The sequence below is a fragment of the Pinus tabuliformis genome, chromosome 3_1 (genome assembly GCF_031772625.1).
Source record: "Pinus tabuliformis cultivar Carrire ecotype Pingquan chromosome 3_1, CPIR1, whole genome shotgun sequence".
NCBI lineage: Eukaryota > Viridiplantae > Streptophyta > Pinopsida > Pinales > Pinaceae > Pinus > Pinus tabuliformis.
In genome coordinates, this window is record NC_142301.1 from 777,206,421 (window position 1) to 777,218,696 (window position 12,276).

The 12,276-nt window shown below is 36.8% G+C and overlaps 1 protein-coding gene across 1 annotated transcript; it reads right to left on the reverse strand.

Annotated features, from left to right (window-relative positions):
* Positions 1–1,427: 1,427 nt before the first annotated feature.
* Positions 1,428–3,233, reverse strand: LOC149189697 (uncharacterized). The gene is made up of 2 exons (XM_089413265.1): positions 2,637–3,233; positions 1,428–2,543 (listed from the first exon to the last, which is right to left on the reverse strand). The coding sequence occupies exons 1-2, from the start codon at positions 2,646–2,648 to the stop codon at positions 1,839–1,841; spliced, it is 717 nt and encodes a 238-aa protein (XP_089269391.1). The 5' UTR covers positions 2,649–3,233; the 3' UTR covers positions 1,428–1,838.
* Positions 3,234–12,276: the final 9,043 nt, after the last annotated feature.

Below are 12,276 nucleotides of genomic sequence, written 5' to 3' on the forward strand. Positions count from 1 at the left end.
CTTTCTCTTTCTCTCTCTATAACAAATAGAGATACTTGTAACATTTGGAAAAATTTAAATAACAAAAATAATCAAATCTGTCTATATATATAATGGGCATGTAGTAACATTTTATAAGTGTGTTTATGAAAACCAACATAGATGCATCTGAATTATGCATCCACCAAGCACTGAGATGGATCAAATCTCTTGAATTGCAAACCTCTCTTCACGTTTTTCACTCTAAAAGATATTTACTATCTTAAAAGTTTTGATGCTACCAATCTCTTCATAGATACACAATTAAAATGGAACTATGTTGATTGATATGTTCAATCTTTATTCATAAAATTACAGATAAAATTACAGTGAGCCCATAAATTCATAAAAAATCACACAAGTTAAATCCATTGAAAATCTTACTCCAACCAGAAAATCAAATCAAAGAAAAAAACTAGTCATAATGTTTACTATCATTTTTAACCCTCAATAATGTTTCTATGTTTCTATTAATTTTAGTTAGATTAACCAAGTTTATAGTGAAAATAAACAAATCATGAATTAAATTGCGCTCCTTCACCTCCAAATATTCAATATCTCTTCTTACATATTGTAACTCCACAAGGTATACTACCTTGATATTTGTTTGACCAGCTCTACTGCTTTGATATTTGTTTTGCAATGTATGCCATACATCGATTTTGTAGCTTTCAAAAAAATGAAGTCCCGCATTGCCGTTCATATAATACAAAAGGCTTTAGCGTATTTCTTTCTATTCTCTTTTACTATATTCCTCTCAGCTTGAGTAAGTCCATAAATGCAGCATGAGCTACAGCATGCAGAAAACCATTTCCAATAACTTCAGAGAAATGATTAATTTTCATCTTGATAGGCTAAATATCATACATTCTATCATAATTGTTGATATCAAACAGTGGAAGTTTTGTCTATGTACTACTGTTAACATTGCTATCGATCTCAAGCAAACCCAAAAAAAAATAATTAAAAAACCCAAAAATCCCCTAAAACCTGCTTTGATACGGTCTCTAAATAAAACCAAGTATACAGTAAAATAACAGAGTAAACCAGAACAGAGTATAAAATCAAAGGATTCTAAATCTGTTATATATGTGAATAAAATGAGAGACATAATACTGAGGAAATAAGCATCTCTCATGTGAGCCTAGTTTAATCTGAAGAGTGTCTGCACAGGACACTTTTACTCCGTCAATCAGAGTATTTATAAATATATAAAATTACTAATATATGGAAGAGTTAGAATTAACTTTCTTATAAATAAAAATTAAGAACTAAATAGGATCCATAATCTCAATCAACCGATAATCTAAAACACCCTAGATTTCTCTATTTCTCTATTATTTGAAATAACAAAATAAATTTAAAATAATAACAACTTTGTAGAGTCAGCCCTGTTGTCATTTCTTCTCTTCCTCCTCTTTAATAATATTTTGTTGTTTTCTTCCACAGATATAGAGATAAATACAAGTCAGTATTTATAAGTAACTAAATTGCTAAATATTGGACCCACCATAATCACATTCATTACATTTATTTTCATTAACATCCCAAAATATCTTTGAGATGCTGCGCAGGTGTCCATGGTAGATGAGGGAAAGGTAAAAGATGTTGTGCAGCTGTTGGTTGAGAGTAGGTCATCAATTGCAGACTGTCTGTCTGATCAGCTCTACTGACTTGGAGATTAGAGAAATCCGAGGTAATTTTTTTTTGTGTCTTGCAATGGCAAGAATACAAAACAACGCTAGAGTTTGCAATTGATGGCGTCCTGACTGATGCCAAGAGAAGTGATAAAATAATGGCATCCATGGTTTCTTTATTGTTTAAAAATATGATGATCTTTCATCCAAACAAGTCGAATGCGGGCTGTGAATGAAGCGTTCATCTTCTTCATCCATGTTCCATAATACATCCGAGTAATCTGAGTATTCATTCAAATCACAGTCGCTATCGGAGAAGATGTCCAGTGAAGCTACCATATAGCAGAAAGACGTTGCTATTTTCCCATCTTCGGTGGCGCCATATGCAAGTAACTGAGATGATATGATAGTTGGAATCAGAGAGCGCACTGAAAAGTTGTAGAAAAAGGTATTTTCGAATGGGTTGTCTAATCCTTCCCAATGTTCCTGCGAAGCTAACCCTCGTTGCTCGCCTTCCTTTATTGGAAACGATCCATAAATTTCTACCTGCAATATATATCCGTAATTTCCTTCAACGACCGGAATGCCGTGTGCCCAGATATCATCTTGCAGATGTGGGGTTTCGTCTGTCTGAACCTGTGTCTCCTCACTAGTTAGCCTAGGGAAGCTACTGTAATGTTCTGCATAGTCTGGAACAGACAGTAATTGTGATGAAGTCGTGAGGGAGAAAGGGCCCTTTGAGGGTTCAAAATCTATTCTTTTGGCCGCGTCTATGCCGCTGCTGCAACCCTCAGCCTCTAGATTAAGCCTTTTCTTGATACGAGTTCTCCAGCAATTCTTGATTTCGTTGTCTGTCCTTCGGGTAAACTCTGCGCAATCCGAGACCACCTGACCATTTGAAATTGCATATATTTAGAAAGACCTCTACTGAATATCACAATCGACTGTACATATTTCTTTTTAAGGGTATGTATATTGAACCTGTTTCCCCATCGGCCATGGAGTTTGATAATCAAACCTTCTTCTTCGGAAGTGATCTTGCTGCGTTTGAGATTAGGCCGCAGACAGTTATTCCACCTTAGCCTGCAGCTCCTGCCAGTTCTCTTGAGCCCTGCACCATACATAAATTTCGAGTTTCTACTGTACAAAATATAAAAGCTCTGGGTTGAACTAGGTTCTTTGCCTCCTCTAATCCGCCATGACATGAAAAAATTGTAGTCCCAAGCAATAACAAGCAAAAAATCTCAAAACACCCCACTGCAGAAGGAGAAATTTATATAGACATTCAATAAGCCATAAATATATTCAGAGATCTTTACATACCCGCTGCCTTGGCCAGAAAGTTCCAGCGCCCTTCCCCTTGTAACGTAATATACCTAACAAGTTTCATGTCCTCTTCGACAGTCCACGGACCCTTCCTCGGTTTGGTTTTCTCCTGATCTGCACCCGCGGAAGCGACACCGCAAATTTTGTTCTCCATTAAGTCGCGAACGAGTCTACCGCTTCTTCAATTATATTGTCAACGCGCCGCGGCCGATCAACACCTATCTATGTTATCAGCAATCAAGAGCTTTCCCCTTGTAGAAAGCCCGGATTTAGAATGTCACGGCGAGCATTTGTCTCGCTATGTATAGCCCGGCAGCAGATGCAGTAACGGATTCGTAGGACGTGATTGCGCGGTTTATGATTTGGAGGATCCCAATTGGCTGCCTCCCGTGCCAGCAAGACAGAGTAAAGGTCATGAAAATATCTGCTCTGGACAAATGCTACAAATATCTGTTACAATGTCACGGCGAGTATTTGTTTCGCTATTTATAGCCCGGCAGCATATGCAGTGCAGGATTCCGAGCACGTGATTGCCCGATTTATCATTTGGAGGTTCCAAATTGGCTGCATCCCGTGCCAGCAAGACAGGGTAAAGGTCATGGAAATATCTGCTCTCGACAAATGCTACAAATATCTGTTTCCTGGAAAAAATTCATACGCGCCGAGGTAATATTTCTACTATATTCCAGCAAAATTGACCCTGAAAGGCAAAAGGGAGGGACCACCATATATCAATTTAGATTCGAAAGAGCGACATACCAGTTCAGAGAACGATGGAAAACCTTTCTTTTTGCAATGTCCAGCGGAATACGCTGCACGGGTCGTCGTAACTATAAAAATATTATTGAGAATTCCTAGCATAGGCCGCGTTGTGGTTGCAGGTGATTCCCTACGAGACAAGGATCTGTTTCTTATTTATTATCGTCGCGCAGATTTGATAGAAAATCGTGCCGCGTGGACTGTTCCCTTTGGTTTTTATAAATCGGGCATCACTTTGAGAGGGTTCTGGAAATAGGTTTCTGGACCGGGTCTCTTTTCTGGCGTGCCAGAGAGGCGCACTGATTGTCGTCAGGATTATTTTAAGGTATGGACGGAGGCCTGCTGCTTTGGAATCATCCTTAAATAATACATGTATTGAAGGTCATACACAGTACTGTTACGCGTAGTCTAACGAGGCGGAGTAGTTGATCGTAAAGTTATGAAAATTCTAGTTATATTTAAAAAAAAATTGACAAGTATTTTTGTTGTTAATCTAAGTTATAGTTGTTAAATTTCAAAATTTTAGGTGTTTTAAACATTTTTGATGGTGCTAATTTCCACCATCAAAAACAAGATTCAAGCACTATCTTTACAAGATCTTTTAAAGTATTTTTACCTAAATTCCAGCTATTTTTGGCTATCCTCCACCTCCTTAGACAACTCCTTAATGTTATCCTAAATGCCATTTCGTCGCAGTTTTTTCTTTTGACCACAAAATCAAATTTGCGTCAACCTAATAAAATAGATATAACTAATAAAATAAAAATAATTGCAAAATGGAGGCACCTTTATTCTCACTATTAGAATTATTAATCCATGTGAATCAGTTTATTACATATCATCTAATGGAAAAGGAGTAACATATCAAATCCGAAAAAAATATGCGTGAATTGCAAAGGAAGATTCCCACAATTGAGTTTTGGGCTTTAAAGCGCATGAGAAGCCAATGAAAACCCAACCATCCGACGAGATTCTATTGGATACTTATTTTGATAACTAAATCCCAAAAAAATATTGGGGAATTGTAAAGAAAGATTCCCACAATTGAGTTTTGGGCTTTAAAGCGCATGAGAAGCCAATCTAAACCCAACCATCCGAAGAGATTCTATTGGATACTTGTTTTGATAACAAATTTATCAGTGGTGCCTCGGACATTTGAATACATAATATTTTCTATTTTTTAGTCAAGTTAGAGAAGGAGTCTAGTTTTTAATGGAAATTATGCTTTTAGAAAAATTGTAAATTGATAAATGAAGCGTAAAAATGTACTCCTTATCAAAGATGAAAAACTTGTATAAATTTTTGTGGGTACTAACACTAATAATTGAATGAATGGGCAATACGTGATGGTCTATATGTTACTTTTTTTTGGTAGGTAAGCACCCATGGGGATTTGAACCAGTGACCTATCGCAAGGAGTTCCTTAATAGGGCACCCATTCACCGTCAATCTAGAGCCCCATGAGCTATGATCTATTTTCAAAAATTTTAATCTGAGGTAGTTTTCATATGAAGTTTAAGAATGAAAAGTCATTGCAAGCAAATATAAATTTCATGGCATAAATTTTAGGTAGTTTTCCTGTGAAGGTTAAGAATGAAAAGTCATTGCACACAAATATAAATACAACGACATAAATATTGCAACTGCATCCATAAGTTATGGTAAGAACATGAGGCTAGTTATCTACGTGACATTGTGTTATACAAAGGCTGTAATAAGGCTTTAATAATATTGAGAAATAAATATGTTGTTTTGAAATTTAAATAGTATTGGTCAATGCTAAATTAATAATGGTCAACATGCAAATCGATTGCTAGAGAAGAGTTAGGTACTTGATTTCACTACACACATATAATATTTCCTTTACAATTCACCACAATGATCCTTATTTGGATTGTAGATTCACAAATATTATCAAAAGTCAACAATGGTTTAAATTTGTTATTGTAGGTTAGAATTTCAAAATATTTTAGAATCTACAATCAAATGAGTCAAACTCGACTTGCAACACACAAGTTTATTTCTTGATTATGGTACACTTTCTTTCTTAATTAAAAAAAAAGGTGGTCCAAATACTACACTGATTTTTTAGCTTATCCTTGCTAGGAACACAAAGAAAGAAGTGGTGGTGTCTAGAGACATCATCTCCTAGATCCCCATGGCCACTAGGAAAAATTAACATGGAGCTTTTCCGCATTTAAATAGGCTACATTAGAGATGAATACCATGGGAAAACCCATGCTGGAGTTCGAAAACCATTAGTAACTTGAACGACCTCAACAATTCAACCTTTAAACATGGCTTGGGGAGATTAACCTGGTCCCAACCATTCATTAACCATCGTGGTATCTCACATTCTCACAGTCAAGCTAGGATACCGATAAACTTGTCACCCTAGTACCTATTCACGTGGTTCATTCCAAAATTTGATGATTCCATCCACCACTGAACTATGTGTATTACTAATCAAAGACTTAAGGAGTTACAACAATTTGTGCTCATGGGAAGCTAGGATACCCATAAACTTGCCACCCTAGTATCTATTCACGTGGTTCATTCCAGAATTTGATGATTCCATCCACCACTGAACTATGTATATTACTGATCAAAGACTTAAGGCATTAAAACAATTTGTGCTCATGGGAAGCTAGGATACCAATAAACTTGCAACCCTAGTACCTATTCACGTGGTTTATTCCAAATTTGATGATTCCATCCACCACTGAACTATGTGTATTACTGATCAAAGACTTAAGGCACAGGGAAATACAATGACCTATAAAAAGATTTCACAACTTGGACCAAAACCCCCTTAGGGTGTTCAAACTCAACTAGTATTATCACACCACTCTCTCTCTTAATCACACCCTAGTTCCTTTGCTAAACTTCAAACTCATTGAATCCATCACCATTCTTTCTTTTTATGTCACTTCTTTATTTCTTGTTATACCTTTAGCTTTGTTGATCCATATCTTGCACTTACCTTCTAACATTATTTGCAATTTCTCATTAACACAATTTACACTTTATTAATAAATTACATTCAATTTCACTAGGCCCACCATAACCTGCCATGTACATATGCAATATTTTTCCAGGTGCAACCTCTAAAACATAATTAGCAAGTATTCACTAACGCTCAACTCCAACAGCATAGAAATTTGATCTTTCTCAAAACTCCTCTCATTGGTCATATAAATATATATATATTGGGCACCTTTATAATATGTCTCTATTTGGCAATTATTTATTGGGATCAACTCACTTTGTTTTGATACTTATTGTTAGGATCACCAACCCCCTAAAACTTGGTAGGATTTCAATAGATATTAAGACAAATTAACATGGAGTCTTCATTTACGTTTAGAGATGAATACTATAAACAAAATCATATATACTTAAAAACCTTGAAACTGGGAAAATAAAATTATAACTTATCTAATCAAATTTCCTAAACCATCCTAACATGAAGAGAAATTCCTAACATCCATATAAATATATATATATATTCTTAGATGTAAGGTTACCATAAATACTTCTTTGGCATTAAGATTCGATAAGCTATCCATGCTTGAAATCATTTTCGAAACGGCAAACCTTTAACCCTGTTTTGATATTCATAAGACTCTTTTGTGTTAAAAATCGTTACCATACCCATGATTGAAATCATTTTGGAAACGACAAAGTTGAAATCATTTTGGAAATGACAAAGTTGAGCCTTGCCTGAAAATACAAGCTCTCCTTGAAGAATCGCAATAAAATAGAAAGAATTGCAAAATGGCAGCACCATTACTCTGACAATTAGAATTATTAATGTAAGAGAACCAGGTTATTAAATACCCTCCCTTGGAAAAGCTGTAACATATCAAATCTGCTAGAATATTAATTCCAACTGCAGGTTGCGGACGCCGAGAATTGGACAGCGAAGGCAGCATGAAACCGCTCCTCCAAACCACCTACATATCGGACCGCTTTTGGTCTACAAGCAGTTTTCGTACTCACGACTCCGATACAATGTAATGCAGCCACGTGGTCCTCTACATACGTCAGCAGAACTGACTTTTCGGACGCTAATGTTCAGCATGAAGTGGGCTCCCGAAATCGACGTCAACCGTCCGATTTGCTTGATCGTTCTCCGCCGTCGATTGCTTCAAACCTGCATACGAGCCAGCATTAAAAACTTTGCGTGGAGTGAATTCAATTTTGTTTGACCGCCGACTAAGTTAATTAAATGCCATGCTGAAAATTAAATGGCATTTGCAGAGGGTTGGTAAAACTCTTAAGTTTTACGGCATGTATTATTTTGTCTTGACATACACGTTATGTGTTATGTTTTTTATGTATGGCATACATATTAAAAAAAATGGGTTAACGTTTTGTAATGTTGACCATTTTTGAGAACACACGCACATATGAATAAAAAGGAGAACGCAGAAGGGGAATGTAGAACTTTGGTGTTGCATAGCAGTGCAAGATAAAGAAAACAGGGGAGCGCATATGTTCTGTGAATATTTTATGAGTTGACCATTCTGATATGAAGCCACTCAGCACACGCACGGGTGAATAAAAAAAAGGAACGAAGATTGAAATGAAGTTTTTTCTGTAGCAAAGAACCAGTGTTGATTTTTGTGAAGAGATTTGAAGTGTGCACAACAGTGCAATAGTGAAGGGGTTAATGAAAATGAAAAAGCCATTTTTGGATAATGCAAGGAGTGTATGCATCGCACAGCAGTGCGTAGAGTGAGTAAAGTTTTTTTAATGTTTTGGGTATGCATTGAAATGCAAAAGAAAAGAACGCACAGGTATATGAATAACTATATGAGTTATTATTTTGAAATTGGAATGTAATGACAATTTTACTGCATATGTAAAAATAGTTTTACAGCAGTAATGTAAAAAGGGGTTTTACAGCAGTAAAAGAAAAAGAGAATTTTACCCAGTAGTGTAAATTCTCAGGAGGAGACAGAGTTTTGTTTTTTTTGTTGGTTGAATGTATTTTTGGTAAATCCCTCTGAGTGAAAGAGGATGAAGTTTGTATCAGGCATTTTATGTTTAATGAATACCAGCATTTTTCTGGGTGTGCAATACTCTGTTCTCAGTCATTTTTTTTGAAGCTTCCCTATGCACAAAAGATCCTGTGGAAAGAGAGAAACAGAGCATTGCCTCTGTGTTCAGTTTTTTTATTTTGTTTTTGGGATTTTACCAGAAAAATCCCCAACAGTGGTATCAGAGCTAGTCCAGGCTCTTTGATGGTGACAGAGCTTGTTCAGGCTCTTTGAAGTGTCAAAGAAGCTGAAGGAAAGATTCTTGTTGCAGCAGAGAAAGCTTCTCCAGCAGTGTGAAGACTCAGCAAAAGGATTCAGGTATTTCTCAGATTAATTTTCTGTGTTGCTGTTGAAGAAATAGTCAATCATTTTAAATACATAGTGAGGGATTTGAAGCATAGTTAAGAATGGCAAGGTCAAAGAAGAAAGCCTCCAATCCTCCTAAGGTTGTGTCTCCCTCTTCTACTAAAATAGAAAACAATCTATTTGAAAGCATTCTATTTGAGGCTCTAAGGTTTGATGGGAACTTTGATATATGGGAAATAAAAATGAGGGCTTTCTTAAAGTCTGAAGGGATTGAAATCTGGGAATCAGTGATTGATGATAGCAAGATGGATAAAGAATCCGAGGAGTACAATGCAAAAGCAGCAAAGACTATCTTGGATGGACTCCCTGATTCTATGAAGAAGAATCTAGGAAAATATTCATCACCAAAGGATATATGGGACAGACTGCATGACCTTCATGCAAAGGGAGCACTGACCATGACCATCAGTCAAGAAGGAAATTCTGAACCCATCATAGAAGCTAAAAATGAGAAGGTTGACCTCATCAAGCTTCAAGTAAAAGAAAGGGATGAAGAGCTCGCCAAGCTTAAGAAGGAACTTGATGCAAGCAAAAGGAAACATCATGAAGAAGTCATATCCATGACAAATCAGCTGAATAAAGAAAAGAAGCAGGAAGATGTCTTGACAAGTCAACTTGAACAAAGGCACAAGAGAGTGAACAAGCTTGTAGAAGAGATTGGACAGTACAAGGCAGAGGTCTCCTCCCTTAAGTCTGAACTACAAGAAGCCAGGAAGTAGGCACAAGGAGCTGAAAAGAAAATGGAGAGCAGTCAAGCAGAAATCTCCAAAATGAAGACAGATATCATCTCTCTTAAAATAGTAGCAGTTGAAGCTACTCGTAGCAAAGAAGAAACTGAGGAACAACTTACAAAGAAGAATAATGAGTGTGAAATATTAGAAGAAGAGATTGTCCTCCTCAGGAAAAAGGTTGATGGGATGAACAAAATCATGAAGAGCTCTCAAGCCTTGGATGATATGCTTAGCTATCACAGATCTCCATCTGATAAATCAGGACTTGGGTATGTAGGTGAACCCTCAAACAAGAATGAATATGCTTTAATCAAAGGAGATGTGAAGAAGCTAGAAAGAAATGGTGATGCTCCTAGTTCCAGCAAAGGCAAGGAGAAAAATGAAGGCTACAATAGAAGAAATCCTACTCCAAGCAGAAAACCAGCTCCAAGAAGAAATGTAGCTTATGTCAAAGAGGTAAGAGGCAATGGTTATCATCAAAGGATCTCAAGGTAGCAAGGCTTCAGAAGTACATCAAGGAAACCTCCATCTCAGAGGTACCAAAGGTCATTTTTAGGCTATTGTTATTCTTGCTCAAACTTTGGTCATATGGCAAAAGATTGTAGAGCATTTCATAGAGATAGATGTTGTAGTCTCCGACAATCTCCAAGAAATAATTTTACAAGAAGAAATCATGAATTCTTATTCATGAACAATGTAGAATGTTTCAAGTGTCATAACATTGGGCATATGGCACGTGATTGTAACTTAACATGGGCTTTTACACAAGCTAGACCCATGCAAAAGAAGAAAGTTACACAAGTATGGAGAAAGAAGGAAATACAACCTGAAAGTCCCTTGAGCTCCCTAGCTGATCTAAGTTTCTTTTGAGAAAACTTTGCTGAAAGAAAACAATGCATATAGTTAGGGGGAGCCTGTAATTATTGATCATTATTGCTGAACTGTTTTAACAGTCATTCTTTGATGAAGATCTTGTTATAGGGGAGAGATATGGAATTAAATCTGCCATAAAAGTAGAGAAGAAAAGTCTGCAGGGCATGGAGACTGTGTGGAGGATGTATTGCAGCGCAGCAGAGCACAAATGAATTTTTTTTTGTTGTTGATCCCTCTGAAATGTAATACGCAGCGGTGTTGAAAAATGTAATGTTTTTTGCTTTGTTTTTTATCACATATGCAATGCAATATGCACAGGGGTGCGGAGAAGAAAAATGGGCAGCGTTGAAATATGAAGTGTAGCAACGCGATAAGAAAAATTAGAAGTAGTAAAAACACATAGCAATGTGAATATGAAAAATGCAGCAGCATGAAGTTTTTTTTTTGTTGTTGAAGAAACGAAATGTAATGGGCAGCAGCACATGTAAAAGAAATTTTTCTTTACAGTAGTAAATGTAAGTGCAGTGAGTGTGTTGTTCATTGAGCTGAAATCCAATATATGCAACAGCAGTGAATGTAAGAAATATTTACACACAGCAGTGTAAATTTGTAAGCTGGGACAGAATAATTGTTCTAGAAGAGACATAATATTTTGTTTTTATGATTATTTGCACATGGAATGAATGATACAATGTGCGGCAATAGAAGAATGGGAGGAGATGCACAGCAGTGCATTGTGTAAATAAAAAAAATGAAGACGAAGATTGTGTGAAGCAAGGGTGTAAAAAGGAACAGGGGCAGCCTGTGTTAATTTTTTTTGTGTGGAGAATGAAGCGCAGCAGCGTGAGGATGATTCCTTTTATATGCAAGTAACGCAGTGTAATGAGTAAAACGAAAAGGGAAGCGAATGAAGAAATGTGTTTTTACACATCAGTGTCATGGTGAATCCCTCTGTCAAGAGGAAGATGCTTTTTAGCATACACTAGTGAATCCCTCTGTCAAGAGGAAGGTGCTCTTCAGCACAGTCTCAGGTGAATCCCTCTGTCAAGAGGAAGGTTCTCTTTAGCACAGTCTCAGGTGAATCCCTCTGTTAAGAGGAAGACTATTTTGTTGTTTGTGGAACTGCATCTGAAGCAGTGTTAGTGAATCCCTCTATGTGAGGAAGATATTTTTGTAACAGCAGTTGGAGAATCCCTCTATGTGAGGAAGATGTTTTTGTAACAGCAGTTGGTGAATCCCTCTATGTGAGGAAGATGTCTTTGTAATAGCAGTTGGCGAATCCCTCTATGTGAGGAAGTGTTTGGGTATGATTGAATGCCCAGCAGTTGAAACTAAAGGGGAGTGTTGGAATATTAATTCCAACTGCAGGTTGCGGACGCCGAGAATTGGACAGCAAAGGTAGCATGAAACCGCTCCTCCAAACCACCTACATATCAGACCGCTTTTGGTCTACAAGCAGTTTCCGTACTCACGACTCCGATACAATGTAATGCAGCCACGTGGTCCTCTACATACGTCAGC